The following is a 16,741-nucleotide window of genomic DNA, read 5'->3' on the forward strand; positions in this document are numbered from 1 at the left end:
ATACAAGAAGGTCATAATCAATTTTTGTCATTAGATGTGAAATTAGGCAGTGAGGGTACAAGAGGCAGTTCAAAAACAAAATTTACTGAGTTTTACATGTAGTTATTGCCACAGCTACATGCATTAGATTCCACATCCAATGATCAACAGTGATTATGATATTTTTTTACCAAAACTAAACAGTATGATCATTTTCTTTTTTTTTTCATAATAATATGTAATAAACAAAGGACTTACATAATGGAGACGGTGACAAGGATTCGCCCACTGCACAAAATTGGTGTCTCAGTCTAGAGGGAGTAACCTGCATAAGCTACGATGCTATATGAAATTGCTTCTCAAGTTTAGGGTCGGATAATCAAAAAGCCCAAAAAATCTGTTAACGTATTGGACTCTCTCCATGCATGCAGGGCAAGGGCTGTGAGATGTTGCCAAGACCCTCTCAACCAACTAAGTAGGGTAGAATTGTTCATGTTGAGATGGAGGATGATCGCACTCAACTCGAATAGAAGACTCAATCAACTCCAAAAGGCCGAAAAAAAAAATGCTTCCAAATATTTCTTTGATTTCATTCAAATTCATCATCTTCCTTTGCAACTATTATATATCCCTTATTATAAACTCAAAAACTAAGTCTACATGTTTCCAAAGACGCCAAATCAAAGTCCCTATACATTAGAGACTAAATCGACCTTTGGAATTCTCAAAATAATAAGGGAAAATTACAAATATCCCTAAAATCAATTTTTTAGACATTTTACCTCGAATATTTTTTCTCTCACATCTTAACCCCAACAATGTTTTTCTGTCTTTTGTATTTACCCCCAGTCAAGAAATCAATAAAATTGGGACTAAAATGCCTTCGCTCTCTCCGGCTGGAATTCTATGACATAAATGCTTTTCTTATTCTCTCTCTACCTGCCCTATCCGACTCTCTCTCTCTCTACCCACAACTCTCTTTTTTTCTCTCTACCCACCCGTTCTTTATCTCTCCACCAGCCCCCTCCCCCCCCCCCCCCCCCCCCCACCCTCTCTCTCTACCTTCCTCTCTTCCTCTAGCACCTACCCACTCCCAAATCTCCAGCAAAATCACCAAACAAATCCTCATTTTTCAGGCATGAGAGTTGCACAGATAGAGACTTGTTGTTGCTGCTCTTTACATGAAAACCAAGGGAAATTTCAATGTTTTGGATGCTATATGCGGATGTGGAATCCATTCTTGGAGGTATTTTTCTCAAGCAAATGCTGATTTTGTTTGAGCTGATGGTAATGAAGAGCAAAGGAACACAATTCTTTCCAATCTTAAGCAAGAACCTAGGTTTTGGAAATCTGTGTTTGCTAGACCTCATCAAAGCAGGGGTTACAGAGGAGATGGACATGGTGGGTCTGACTGGTCTATGGAATATGATGTTTTTTATAATGGATCTCAACAGATTTGGGTTTCTAATGAAGGGTACGATGAATTTCAGAGAATTAGGGATGACAGATAGAGAGAGAGAAGGAGAGAAAGAGAGGGCCAGAAGAGATAGAGGAAAAAAAGAGAGGGCTAGTAGAGAGAGAAAAAGAGAGGGTGGGTAGAGAGAGAGAAAGGGGGATAGAGAGAGGGTGGATAGAGAGAGAAGGTGTTGCGAACACACGTGACTATAAAAACATAAGGGTAGAGAGAATAAAAGGGTATTTTTGTTTTAAATTTTTTTTTATTTTTTTGATTAGGGAATAAATACAAGTAAAAATAGTATTGGCTTTATGTTGTGAGAAAAAAAGTGTTTAAAATTGAGATTTAGGGTGTCAGAAAAAAAAAAATGTTGAGAGATAGAACGTCTAGGTAGTTGATATTGGGGTATCTATAATTTTTCCTAACAATAACTAGCTCCATAACTAAGCCACCACCCATGCAGATGTATTCTATTGCAATCCTAGTTCTCATGGAAACTAAGCCCACGTGCAACTCGAGTTCCAATGTGAGTTTTGCCAAAGAAAAACATTAATTTTCATACATGGAACCTATTTTCTATACAAACATCTCAAAAAAATGAAAGAAATTTTATGCATCATTAACCATTTGTCCGATGCACATGCACTTGCACATCCACCTCGGTGCTAAGTGTCGGATTGGACCATGCTGTGACTGAAAACTGCATCTTATGTGAAAAAGAAACAAAAAGAAAAATATAAAAAATGACAGGGGTGAGAGATGATATTCATTAAGATCTGAAACTCCACTTACAAACACATTATTCGGATAGGATACATACAAATCATATGCGGGCTCATAAAATCCTGAGATGAACAAGACGACTTACACACCGAAGATCACATCCACACATGGACACTCACAATGCCTTATTTAATACTCAAGATACCAAACAAAAACATTCAAAACCAAACAGAAGAAAGCGATCAAATCCATGTTGAACGACGCCCTGTTTGCTCCCTCGTCACATCAGAGAATATCATCTTTGTAACTAAGCTGAGGGAGATCAGCTAAGTTGTACTCCAAAAGATCAAGGTAAAGTGGTAGCTGATCTAGAGCGAAAATGGCAATGGGGAAACTAGGAACCAAGATGATGGAGAGTTTCAGGTTCTTCAAGTGACCATGAAGCAAGGGAATCAGACCTGAGCTAAAGGCAACAAGCATAGCAGTGATGGAGATGAAAAGAGAAGTGAGGCCCACTAAGAGGCGGCGGGGCAAGCGAAGGTGAAAATCGGATTCTTGAAAGCGCGATGTTAGGATGGCAAGGAACATAATCAATGCAGTGACAGAGAATGCAAGCGCAAGCAAATCAGTAGCCACAAATATAGTGAAGGGCCGGCTTCCCATGAGCACAGGCTCTCCACTTTCTTGATTGGTTCCACCAGGTAGGGTGAACCCTGCGGCAAAGCAAACGGTGCTGATGAGTCCCGCGACCAGCGAGCAAGACTCAGCCGTCTTTGTGAGCCACTCGGAGCCTTGCTTCACTAGGTTCCGGTGCGACGATCTTAGAAGCTCTATGGGTGTCCTGTTGTCCTTGTTTGCCATCATAGAGAAGTGGACGGGTACGTACTTCCTCACCAACTACATGGTCACAAACAATAAAGTTAGTGCTCATATGTTATGATTGTGCATGGCACAGATACTTGCAACTGACCTTGACCTCCCCAATCTATACTAATCCACATGAAGTCTTACCATGAGCCGACTTTATCAATTGGGCAAATATAAGTTCGATCAAGATTTGTTTTTATCGGGTTAACGGGAGCTTTTCTGGACAGACATTATAGAATAACACTCTTTGATGAGAGATATGAGCACCCTCTTTTCCGGTCCAGTCGTGGTACGGCCAAGCTTCCCCATATTCATATGATGAGCGAGATAGTTGCTTCCCGGCAGTGGCACTTGAACCTGAACGATTAGATCCAATTGGATATGGTGCGTTCAGATTCTATAGATCCAGCCGATTTGGGCTAGTCTTATCTTACCCAACCCCAGAACTCAGAATGGGCGGCCAGTTTTGGATGGTGGAACGGGGTTTTAAGTCCTCAGGTCCGGTTTAAATGTTTGTGTGAGATGGGGGTGTTTTAATGATTAGCATGCTAGATTTCATTGGAAAGGGTATGAGGTATTGTGACCTTCTAGTACCAAATTTAACTGGTTTGTATGAGGCGCCCTCTTTACATGTAAAAGTAAGGCGCATTTCTAAAATTTGTTTGGAGATGTGGTTCTAATGTCCAGATACTTATGATGGTTTGAAAACATATTTTCTTCCCTAGATATAAAATTCAAAATTTAAAAAATGATACGTATCGAATAGATCTATAAACACTTGAAGATCTTGTAAATAGATGTCTCAAATAACTTGTTACGATATGCACTATTTCTAAGAATTATTTTTTTCTTCATATCAACTTTTCTCAAGGTTGATATGATCAATTGGAGCATTATCCAACGTGGGAACACTCTTCTTAGATGATTTTTTTGGTGCACCTTACTTCAATAGTATGAGGTTGGCATCTTCGGACCGCTTTATTTCTTGGCAAACAAATGAGCTAATGCGGTTCGAGGATGCCAACCTCGGACTGCCCTGAAGAGCACCAAAGAGGGTGGTCAGAGACTTGTAGCTAGGACCGCCTCTCAATTCTTAAAAAATTTGCGGTTTGAGGATGTCAACTTCATACCGCTTTGAAGAGCATTACAGAAGGCGGTCCAATGATGCTAACATCGGACTGACTGGGCACTGCTCCAAACACCAGGGCAAAACCCTACTATCGAAAAAACTTAAAAAATAAAATAAAAAAATCCAACAAGGGGAGGGGCAAATTTTGAAAGAATAAATGATCACAAGTTGACATACCCTCCGTGTAATTTTAACCACAAATTGACTCATTTCGTATTTTGTAGAATTTTTATGTGTCCGTATTCTTATACTGTGCCTTTGGAATGTTTTCCTTTCCATTGGAGGGCTGGGGAGAGGTTAAGTAGCGCGCTATCGTGCTGGGCAAAAGAAAAAACTTACATACCTCATACCACTGTAGCTCCCACTGCATATGCAATGCAGCTCCTTGGACCACGGAATGCTCATAAGTTTGCTCCGGTAGCTTGGCGGCCAGATGTAGCAAGGTGTTATCCTCAGCATCCCTTTCTCTCCGTGCACTTGCCCATGGTAAGCCGGAGTCAGCAATGTACTTAAAGACGAGGGGTTGGCGGTACTCTACAGCCAAGTGGATAACATTTTTGCCCGCCTCATTTCGAAATGCGAAGGAATCCGGCGCTTCGTGAAGGACCACTTTCACCACCTCCAGAATCCCATTCTTAGTTGCTTCCTGTAAAAGCTTGCTCCCCATGCTTGTCTGTGTAGTGCTTGCTTTAGGCTTTTCGCCGACGCCAGTGCCAACGGGAGCAATTCCATAGAAGCCACAGTAGCCACTACCGATCGCTTTATTTCCGAATAGGGCTACATAGTTAGTGCCATCTGAATCGTTTTTATCGTCAATTCCCCCGCTGCCATTAGGTTTAGGGAACGGAATAACTGAGGCTTGCTGGGAAGGTTTAGGGAACGGAATAACTGGGGGTTGCTGGGAAATAGTTGCACTTCCTGTTGGAGGGACACTTGAGGAAAGAAAAGGAGGAGCAGTTGAGGATTTTTCAGATTCTGGACGTGTGCCATCTCCTTGACCACCGACTGTACCGCCAGGCTTTTCCTGTAAATCGATTTCAGCTGCAAGCGCCTTCACAAGTACTTTTGCCAGTTTATGCTTCTTCTTCTTCTCCTTCAGCGACCTTATCGTCAAATAGCCTGTGAAGAGAGATAAATGCAACCTTCACCGATGACAACTTCCCTATGTATGTTTTTTTTTTTGTTGTCGTCTCTCCCCCAAGCTGGCTTGCAAATTTTAATGCTCGGACCAAGCCAAGCCAAACAGCTAGTTTATTGATCAAGCCAAGCTCAAGCTCGAGCTGAGCTTAGCTAGAGCAACCCTAGCTCGAGCTTTTTTAACACGATATATATATATATATATATATATATAGCAATAAATATTAATAAAAAATTTTATGCTTCAATTCAAAAATCACTTGAAGCTTGGATCGATGTAATAGATATGAGTAACATGTTTATAGATTGATTTGGCTTTATTTGGTTTATATGAACTTGTTTATGGCTTGACTTAGCTTATTTGGCAGCTTTCTTAACAAAGTAAGTGAACTATTTAGTAGTAGAAAGGGCTATTATGAGCTATATAGTATTTTACCTTATCTTATGATTTCATTTAAAAAAACGTTATCAAAATAGAGATGATGATGATAAGCTATATAGTATTTTAGCATATCTTATAATTTCATTTAAAAAGAAGTTATCAAAATAGAGATGATGATGAGCAGCAATAGTAAAAAGAAGAAGAAGAAAAGAGTAGAATATTAAATAGTTGATAAGTCAGGTGTATTTCAATAAATTTTGTTGTGAAAAAATCCTCACCTAGCCCCAACACAACCGTGAATGAGGTTACTAAGAGATGCACAATCATTAGAAGGGTGTTGTAAATGCGTGGATATCGAGGCCGTAAAGATTTCTTCACTCCCGCACTTTTCATGAAAGAAGCTCCATTATTTTGGCTTTGGGAGGCCGCTGGGGCATCAACTGCAACGTTTTCATTTTGGCTCTGGGACGACGGCTGGGTTGCTTGGGCTTCACCTGAAATGTTTTGATTTTTGCCTCTTGTCATTGTTTTTTGGCTCTCTATATCTCCATCGTTACGACGCTTCCACGCTGAGTAAAAACGAAAAACAAAAGGTTTTCTAAGTGCCTCAAATGGAGGAGCTCATGTGCGCAGAAGCTTTAAACTAGACGGCTTCAGTTTCGGCAAATAAAGTAAGAGAAATCAAGCATGAAACATACACTACAAGAATACAAATATTTACTTGGTTAACCTCAAGAGAGCTACATCCACGTAATATAAAGATTCATGTGGTTCACCCCATTAATAAAAATATTTACTTGGTCAAACCCAAAAGGGTTACATCCACATAATACAAAGATTCAAGTGATCACCCCAAGTGGGCGCACGGCAAACTGAAATCCGTTATACCAATGAAAGTTATATATAAGATTTTGGAACTCGTAACCATTACCAACAATATCAGATAGAGATGCGAGAGTAAAAGGAAACTGACTGCGAGAGCAATGAGAAACTGACTTTCTCTCAACCCACAGTTTCTCTTTAACTAAAAGGGAAAACAATCCAAAAGAGAACCGCTTCTATACATGAAACAATCATCTCAATCTTCATGAGGCACAATCACGATGTTTCTTTCCATAAGAAGCTTTCTTTTCTCTAGGATGGCACAGGAGGCCCTGCCCCACTCTCCCTCTAGAGGAACCACCATTCCCATGTGTGACTTAACTAGGGCATGTGTGACCCAACTAGAGGGTACGAATTCTCTGCGCTTTCATCTCATACATATAACATTAGGAATCCACACTAAATAGGAAATTTCTTATTGATGTTACATATATCTCAAAACACCAAAAGATATATCCATGTCGTTTTAGATTTTTATTTCATTTAAAAAACTTATCAATATCAATCTCAATCCCACATAATAAGGGATTTATTTGTGTGGGGGATTTGGGATAGCATCATATCCAACAGGGACATCGAAGTGGCTCGATGAATCTTAGATTCCACCCAGACATCCAATGCCTCAAAGAATTTTATACTAGTGTGAGTTTAAGAGAGAAGTTGACACCTAAAATTTTGTGTCAAAAATATTTTGCAGAAATTTTTTAAAATAAAATAGTGTAGAGACGTAACATTCTGATTGGGGCCCTATCAGCCGTCCAATCAAAATGGACAGTTGGATAAGGAGGAGTATGTAAGTTTCATGTTGTAGAAAAAGCGTAGAAAGCTTTCCTAAAATTGATTTGATTTAATTTAAAAAAAAAGGAGGAAATTATTAATTAACCTTTGGTGGGACCCATTCCCTCTTCATTTTTCAATTAATTTGATGGATGGTAAATCAAAAAATTTATAATGATTGTCGAACTCCTTAAAATTCCAAAGTCAACAATCATTGTTGACATTGTTGAGGTTAACCATTCTCTCTTTTTGAGTGGAAGAACATCTTACCTCAAATTTTGACAAACTCTTAAGTAAGTAATGGCACCCATAAGCATCTTTGTTGTTAACAGGAACTGTTGAGGATCTGCTAACAAAATGTTTAAAACTTAAACTTCTCTTATGATTTAGTTCTCCCATGGGAATTAAGGGGTGGGGGAGCATGCTATGCAAGCAATTCGCATGGGCCAAACATTATTTTGTTTTGCTTTCTTTTTAGAGTTATTTACGTACAGGCCCTAAATTTTTTTCTAAAATACGAAATGTTCCGTTTATAAGTGGAAATTACAAAGAATATTGGTCAACCCATTTTTTTTTTTTTTTTTTTTTTTTTTCTATTCCATCCTCAGACTGAATTTTAATTTATTTATTTTTTAGTTTTTTCATTAGCAGGGAAACTAAAATTAAAATTAAAACTAAAGCAAAATCTAAAACAAAAATAATTAAAATTCTGTCCGAGGATCCTCAGATTGAGGGGAAATTTTGGAAAAAAAATAAAAAAAATGGGGTTTTACTAATCTTCTTTGCAATTTCTGCATATAAATGGAGCATTCATATTTTAGAAAAAAATTTAGGGTCTTTACGTAAATCACTCTTCTTTTCAGAAAAAGCACACAGTCACAATGAACATTAGCCATTGGATGTTGAATCAAGTGTCTAAGATCATCCCACTATCTCAGGCTTGAAATCTCAAAAAGAATTTTAAACTTTGGGACATATTCTAAACTCTCATATTTCATATTTGACGGATATGACTGATTGTCCTCCTTATACCAAAGATAAATAGTCTGGTAAAATACAACCAATTTCATGTACCTTTGATTTTTTCTACAATGGGCTTGATGATGCCTTCTTTGGTCCCGAAAAAATAACCCATGGACTTGCAAACCATTCTTGACAAACCCAATACCGCTCCATAATTTGATGGAAACTTCGAGCTGACATTGCGCTGCCAATATTCATCGAATTCTTCATATTCTTCGCCTTGATCCTTGCCTGCATGTTTTCCATCCTTCAATGGTTTCCACACTTTTGGGGATGCCAATTGAACTGAGATGACTACCAAAAAGAAATAAAACTATTGATGTTCAAGGATAAGTAGATCTGATTTAGCATTCCGAGGTAGTAATGACCATGAATCAGGAGACAAAATCCATGTATGGTAGTAAACACATCAGGCATAGGTCAAGTGACCATGGTTGAACCAATTTTCCGGAATATACCCGGTTATGTTCAGAATCATGAAACCTTAACGTAGACCTGGCTGCATTCAGAACCATAGAACTGAGAGGGCAAGAATCCCGGACTCAAACCGACTCTGACCCAGGACTGTTTTTTCTTTTTAGTTCAATTCTTCAGGGTTTTCAAAGTAAAGGATATGTTTTCTAAGTTCTCTGTAGATATGGATTTATGGAGAGAGCGAAGAAAACGAAAGAGAGAAAAGAGATCTTGTTCTAGTATAAGATGCCATCTCATTGGAACATATGAATATTCCTAAGAGACAAAATTGATTAATTGTTGATGGTCGCAACACTTCATTCCAAGACTAAACTGCTACAAAAAAAAAAAAGAGTAGAATGATAAAGCATGGTAACATGGGTAATCTTTTTAGGTCTTGTTAGTTTAATTCTTTTTGTTGTTTCAAAGATTACTCTTTTTTTTTTTTTCTCTTTCATTCTGATGGTTTGCATATTTTTTGTGGTCCGTGTGGACGACCATCTGTTTAAAAGTTTGTCCTTGTGTGTAGAAGGAAAGAAAATGAGGCTTGTCCATTACTTGGCTGTTTATCACTCCCTTTTATTTACCAACCTCGCATGTAGCATAAAGGTTATTGGTATTATTTTTTCATGGGAGACGTTTCTATATTTCTCCCACTGTACAAAAGTTCTATACTTTCATCCATCCAGCCATTCCATTTGGATCAAATAAGTTATTGACCGTTTGATTTAGATCCAACACTTCAGAATAATTTATTTTTAGTCTATATTCTGTAAATTATATTAATATGTAATTTGGTATGTGCTATCATCTCAATGGGACATACCTAAAAAAATATAAAAGAAATAGTTTCAATAAAATAAAATACCAAAATACTCCTGAAACATTTGGGGGTATTTTTATCATTTTATTTTATTAGGAATTTTTCTATATATATTTTTGGCTGGTGAGAGTTTAAAAGACGAATCTGCGTAGTGTCAAAATGTTCTGTAGAAAAAAATTTAAAATATAACAGTATAGAAGCATGACATTGTAATTAGAACTATCTCTACCGTTCATTTAGATATAATGGCTAGATACGGGGAAATGTATAACTACTATGGGAAATGATCTAATGCAACGGTTGTAAAGTAGTATAACACAACCACACCTCTAGAAAACCATATATTTTGGCATTTGTAGAACCCCAAATTTTGTACACACATTTTCTTCATCCTTATAATCAAATATTATGATTTTTTTTTTCAATTTTCACCTTAGATATGGTCAAAACTAGTACCCATCTAACAATGAATCTCGATCATCCATTTGGTGAATTTCAAGATCTAGGCCTTAACAAATTCAAAATCACTTTTTTCTAGTATTATTTAATCTAATGATGATAACGGTATATAAAAATTTTGGGAATAAAAAAATCTTTCTCAGGCCTATATCTAACCATCTCAATAAAATGGACGGCTTATATTAATTGAGCTAGCATGAAAACTTTCTGAAACATTTTTTCAAAATTTTCTTTTTTGTGGTTGTTCTTTATAATGAAAAAGGTGTACATTTAAAATTTTGTATCAAACAAATGTCTCTAACATAGTTTTTGAAGATAGTTGCATTATACTACTATACAACCGTGGCATGAAATCATTCCCCAACTACTATACATTAGGGGAAGTATGGAAAACTTGCCCTATTTTCTTATGATCGTTTTCATAATCCACCTTAAAAACTTGCCCCATCAAAATCCATCTTAAATATAGATTTTGGATCCACATTTTCAGATTTATTAATTTTAACTATTGTGGTGACTATGAATATGTAATTTTTATTTTTGAAAAACAAAAATCATATTTTTTGAGTATGTTTTCACTGTCCATTTTGAGTATGTTTTCACTGTCCATTTTGAGTTTATGACGTACAGCTCTAAGATAGACGTATGATTCATGAGGAGACTCACATGTTTTGGTGAGTCATCTGAATCACCAGAACTATGCCATTTTAAAAGAAGGGAATCGAATGCAAGGGTGGTTGACACTATTAAGAAAAACGAGAAGAAAACGTTGTTCCAAGAAGGAGTTGAATGCTACTAGGAAGAGATGGGAACTTCGAAAGTCAATATCAAGATTTCTAGAAGTCTATTAAGGTCCATTGACTGTCTTTGTTTATTTTTTATTTGTTTTGTATGTCAAATTGAGTTCCTTGATCACTATCAATTTGATAACAAGATTAGTAACGATGTGTTGGTGGTGTTAAACGTTTGAAGAAATCGAGTTTCACTTGTGCCTCCAAATCCTGAACTAGTTTAATCACTTTGTAACCTCTAAAAATACTTTTAATTTTTATGAAAATTTAATTGGGATTAAGAGTATTTTTTAATATAAATTATCGTTCTAGATTTAATCCTTGCGGGGTTAACTGGTTGTAGAGTTTTTGAAGATTTGTACTGACTCCAGAAACTTCGGATTGTAGCCTGCCTAAACAATGTTAGGGCCTCCTATCGTAAGCTCTATCTAGAAATGTGGTCCTTTAATATTTTTTACTTTTTTTCCTTTTTTTTTAATGCAATGAAAGGGGTATTTTCCAACTGAATGACACATATCAAACTCCTAAATACATACTAATACCTGTAAATATTCTCCATATAATTACTTGGCTTTTGAGTATTTGTAACATGCATATTCATTTAAGTATTTAGGTGCACCTCAAAAATCCATTGAAAAAACCTATTTTGACATTGGAAACCATCTGATTGATTATCTCAATATCAAGATATATGGATATGGACAAAAAAATAAAAAAGAAAGAAGATTTCAAGTCCCATAAATAGAAGATTTCAAGTCCCATAAATAGTACATCTTGCTACAAATTATCTGGACTGTCTATTTTTAAGATTTTTATGTATTTATAGATATATTTGATTTAAACTATTTTTGGAGTTCAAAAGTTTTTAATTAGATATAAAAATAGATATCCGGGCTGTCCTAAAAATTTTAGACACCAAAATTGCATCTTACAACTAAGTTTGGAGGTGCACCCTACCTTGATTCTTTAAGGATAAAACCTCACCTATAGAGCATTTTATAATTGTACTCAACAAATTTTGGACACTTATATATCATTGTTTTGGACATAGAGCATTTTTTTTAGTAAGGATATTTTTTGTCATTAGGAGAGATCTGACATCATTCACATGAGGTGTGACATCAACCATATAGAGTACACTAGTGGTATTTAATGTTCCATATAAGTAATGTCACAGCCTATGTGGATTATATCACACCCATTCTAATGATTAAAACATACCCTTATTAAAAAATATTAAATATAAAAGAAAGATATATAAATGACCAAAATTTGTTGCACATAGTTATAAAATACTCTATATATATATATATATATATATATATATATATATATATATATATAGGAGGAATGATTTCATGCAACAGTTGTGTAGTTATATAATTCAACAACCTTAAAAAACCATGTTAGTGCCATTTGTTTAATCTCAAATTTTAAATATACACTCTTTTCATTCCATTGAACAATCACAAAAAAAAAAGAAAAATTCATCCTAGAAAATGTTATTTTAGGCCAATCAACATAAGCCGTCCATCATTTTGTTAAGGTGTTTAGATCTGCCTTAGAAGGATTTTTCTCCTTTTAAAACTTTTACTTAGCTTTGTTATCATTAGATGAACAATGTTGAAAAATGAAAAAAAATGGTTTTGAGTTCGTAAAGGCCTATATCTTGAAATTGACCAAATAGATGGTCTAGATTTATTGTTGGAGGGGACTCATTTTAACCATATCTATGATGCAAATTAAATTTTTATTTTTAGAAATTGACTATTGGGATGAAGAGAGGGTATGTGCAATTTTTGAAGTGATACAAATGCCTGAAACATAATTTGTAATTTGAAGGGATATGAAGTTTAGAATATCCCAAATAGCATTTCTATTAAGAAACTATGTTGAGGCCATTTGTTTAATCTTTATTTTTAAACATATAATCTTTTTCATTTTGATGACCAATTACAAGAAAGATTTGAAAACCAACCTAAAAAAGTACTTCTTTACCCGCTTAATATAGGCTGTCCATTGAGTGAGATACTTGGCTCTAGAATTTAGAATGACCATTTTAATTTTCCAAATTTTTTAGATGGACTATTCTCATAAGATGAACAATGATAAAAAAAAAAGGAAAAAATTAATTTTCAGGTCGTAAAAGTCTTAATCACCTAATTGAAGATCAAAATTCATTGTTAAAAGGGAATTCATTTTAGCCATAAGGTAGAAATTGAATTTTATTTTTTTAAGATGGATTGTTTGGAGGAAACAACTGCTTGTGTAAAATTGAATGTCATACTAATTCTATAACCATGGGAGAGAGAAAAAGTAGCATACATCTGTAGAGAAGTCGTTCAAATACTCTAATGCGGCACCCACTTTTAAACGCTGAAGGCATCCTGGTTAGAATCTCTAATGGCGTGAGACCTTTTTCGTTTCTGTACTCAGCCAAGTACGAGAAGTTGTTGATAATGTCCAATGCCAAACCTGCAAGAAGTTCAGAGCAATCATTATATCACAAGGTTTTAAAGAATGGATCGGTGATAGGGATCGCTCTTCCAAATTTCTAATCCAGTTTGGCATCTACGATCTAGATTCCCAAACCAAATATTAAAAAAATTAAAAAAATTTAAAAATTTTGAGCAACAATCGGCCCGTTCTGACAAGTTCTTTGACAAAATCAACCATTTCTATCAAAGAACTAGACTTCCATGTGATGGGGAGAATCAAGTGGTTCTTGATATTTTACAGGTTAGATAATTATTCTAAAAAAAAGAAGGGAATTTGAGATTTTAAAACTTAGGTCTCACAATCTAAAAATTTGATAGTGTCTATTCAGTCTCAAGCTATTATTTTTTTCAAGTGCATAAAATGTACAATTACAATTGTTATTTTTATTTTTTATTGAAGTTTACGCAAGGGATTAAATGGACATTATATTCCTGTGGGAGTAGAACATCTTTAAACTTTAGGAAATTTGATTTATGCCTAGACCATTGAAATGGGAATATGGCAAGAAAAACTCACCCTTGCCAAAAACATCCATATTACATATAAAAACATCCTCTCTGTTTTTTTTCGGGCAAGCTTTCTATGCTTCTCCTACAGTATAGAAGTTCTATCCTCCCCTTTAGCCAACCGTCCATTCTGAATGGACGGCTAAGATTGCCCCAATCACAATGTCATGTCTCTACACTATTTTATTTTTAAATTTTTTCTATAAACTATTTTGACACCAAATTTTGAACGTCCATTCTTCTATTAAATTCACACTAGCAAAAAACATAAAAAAAAATATTTTCAACAAAAAATTGATCATCTCGACATCAAGATACATGGACTTGAAAAAAAAATATAGATTTTAAGTTTATGAAATAGTGCATCTTGTAATACATTTTTAGACCGTCAATTTTTAAGTTATTCAAGTTTTCATAGATCTGCTTGATCTACACTATTTTTGAAGTTTTAAAATTTATAAGTAAAGATGAAAATATATTTTAAGGCTAATCAAATATTTCCAATATTAAAACCACATTTCTCGACACTATCTCAAGGTAGGCTCTAATTTGATCGTTTAGAGCCTCGGCTCTATACAAACCGCACCCTTCTTTTAAGACTTAGAACCTTGAGCAACTTGAAGTAATAAAGCATATCGCTACGATCATGAGCATTAGAATTTGTCCCAAAATATTGATGCTCCTTGTATATATGTATCATGATGCATAAAGCAAACAAATAATAAAACATCACACTACCATCACCACACAGAAGTACAAGCTATCTTTTATTTTTCCAGATTGGAATCGTCAAATGCGATCATGAACATTAGACTTTGTCGCAAAATATCGATGCTCTTTATACATAAAGCAAAGAAATAAAAAAAAAAAACATCACGCTACCGTCGCGTGCATTCGACGTCTTTTGCACAATTTTGATGCTCTTTATATATATCATGTTACGTAAAAGCGTAAATCAAAGAAACTTACATCGGACTTAAACAAAGAAACTCACACGGGACTTGAACAAAGTAAATGCCCAAAAACATAAACGAAGGAGAAAATCCCTAATGTTTGTTATTTATTTTTTATTTTTTACATAATTAGCTTTAACTTTTAATGTTGTAATTTGTAAGGGCTTAAAGGGTGAATTCTAAAATCCAAAAAAAGAAAAAAAAAAAAGAAATTTGTTGGGTCTAAATTATTTTTAAATTGTAACTTTTATTTTCAAGAACATTTAGATTAGTTTTTTTTTTTTTGTAAAAATCACAAAAACCAAAAAAATGAAAATGAAAACAAACAAACAAAAAAAGGAATATGTTTGGGGCGCACTTTTTTCTTTTCCTTTCTACTACTATTTTTTCGATTTTTGGTCTGGAAAATATACAAAATCACCTAATCCAAAAAAAAAGAAGGAAAAAAAAAATAAAAATGAAAACTAGATGTAAAAAAGAAATAGAAAAGTTCTTATTTTGAGTATGTTATTATACTTTATTGAATTTTTATTTTTTCTATTCTATTATTTTCACATCGAAATAATGTTGTTAAATTCGCTCCGGGTTCTTCGGTCTGGAGAGAAAAATGAAGCAATTTGGTGCTTCAAATTTGGAGGAAGATTTTCAGATTTTTTATTTAATATAAATAAATTATATATTTATATATAAATACATATAAACAATGAAAAATTCAAAAATTAAAAAAAAATTAGAAAACAATTTTATATTACATGAGACCAATTTGAGTTGAATGTAAGTTATGTTTCTGTGAAATTTGGAATTTCAAGAGTTTTATAGCTTTAGTCACCTTAACATCTCTATCTACATTCCTGTCACCCACCCTCACAGCTTCACATTTTAACAGTAATCAGATAAATATCAACTACTGAGAAATTAGTTTTATCTCCACCATCGATCACCCTTTGTTTTACCAAGTACTGCTAAAAGCTGGTGCAATTTCTATGGGGAAAGAGAAAACAAATGTTGCAAAATATACTGTTTCCAATTGAGTAGTGGATGGATACTTACTGAAGGACTCCTGCTCAATGGCGGAGTGAAGAACATTATGGCCGTCGTCTCTTCTCAGCGCGCTTCTATCACCTCCATCTTCAAACAATGCCGGGACCTGATAAACCAGGTACTTGAAAGCTTTTTCATGGCCGTGCTCTGCCGCTAAGAACAACGGTGTCTCGCCGAGTTTATTCCGCATGGTCAATGGGTTTTGCGACGTTTCATCCTTCTCAGACTTTAGATTATTCCGCATCGTCAATGGGTTTTGCAACATTTCACCCTTGTACCGCTTCACCAAAGCCCGGCACACACCCACCGATCCCCTAATGGCCGCCTCGTGCAAAGGCGTGTTACCCTGCTCATTCGTCTTGCTCAGGTCTTCTTTTGGAACCATTGGCATCAACTTCTCCACCATCTCAGTTTGCCCGGTTTGTGCCGCTACATGAAGAATGGTATCTCTGTTCACCGTGTTGACATAGCTTTCAGCCATCAAGGTGTCCTGGTAGATGTCCACCACCTTGTTCCAGTCCCCCTTAACCACCGCATTGTAAACTTCACTTGGCTTACTATTGGGATTCATAGGGGAAGATCTTAGGCAGTCCTGTGTTCTTCCCCTACCAGTTGCACTGCAATGGGCAACAACGGTCTCCTCTCACGCTATTATTTATACTCCCGCCCTGTGGCCCACTGTTATTACTGTGGGAGAAAAAGTTTTTATGGAGCCTAGGCTCTAAAGTCTAAACAATCAAATTAGAGCCTACCTCAAAAATTTCACTAGAAGTTTTTTTTTTATGTCCAAATACCCTCAAATTGATCATCTCGACATCAAGATGCATAGACTTGAGAAAAAAATGGATTTCAAGTTTTTAA

General features: G+C 35.4%; 1 protein-coding gene across 2 annotated transcripts; it reads right to left on the reverse strand.

The window, feature by feature from the left end:
• Positions 1-2,172: 2,172 nt before the first annotated feature.
• On the reverse strand, positions 2,173-16,484 carry LOC18429610 (uncharacterized). Of its 2 annotated transcripts, none has more exons than XM_020664572.2 (6): positions 15,890-16,484; positions 13,207-13,356; positions 8,407-8,586; positions 5,952-6,242; positions 4,498-5,273; positions 2,173-3,055 (listed from the first exon to the last, which is right to left on the reverse strand). In XM_020664572.2, the coding sequence occupies exons 1-6, from the start codon at positions 16,449-16,451 to the stop codon at positions 2,444-2,446; spliced, it is 2,571 nt and encodes an 856-aa protein (XP_020520231.2). In that variant the 5' UTR covers positions 16,452-16,484; the 3' UTR covers positions 2,173-2,443. The 2 variants fall into 2 exon arrangements, with proteins under 2 accessions (XP_020520231.2, XP_020520230.2); XM_020664571.2 differs by having other exon boundaries at positions 8,407-8,649.
• Positions 16,485-16,741: the final 257 nt, after the last annotated feature.

This window comes from Amborella trichopoda, chromosome 3 (assembly GCF_054954075.1).
Source record: "Amborella trichopoda isolate Santa Cruz 75 chromosome 3, AtrichopodaSantaCruz75HAP2 v2.0, whole genome shotgun sequence".
NCBI lineage: Eukaryota > Viridiplantae > Streptophyta > Magnoliopsida > Amborellales > Amborellaceae > Amborella > Amborella trichopoda.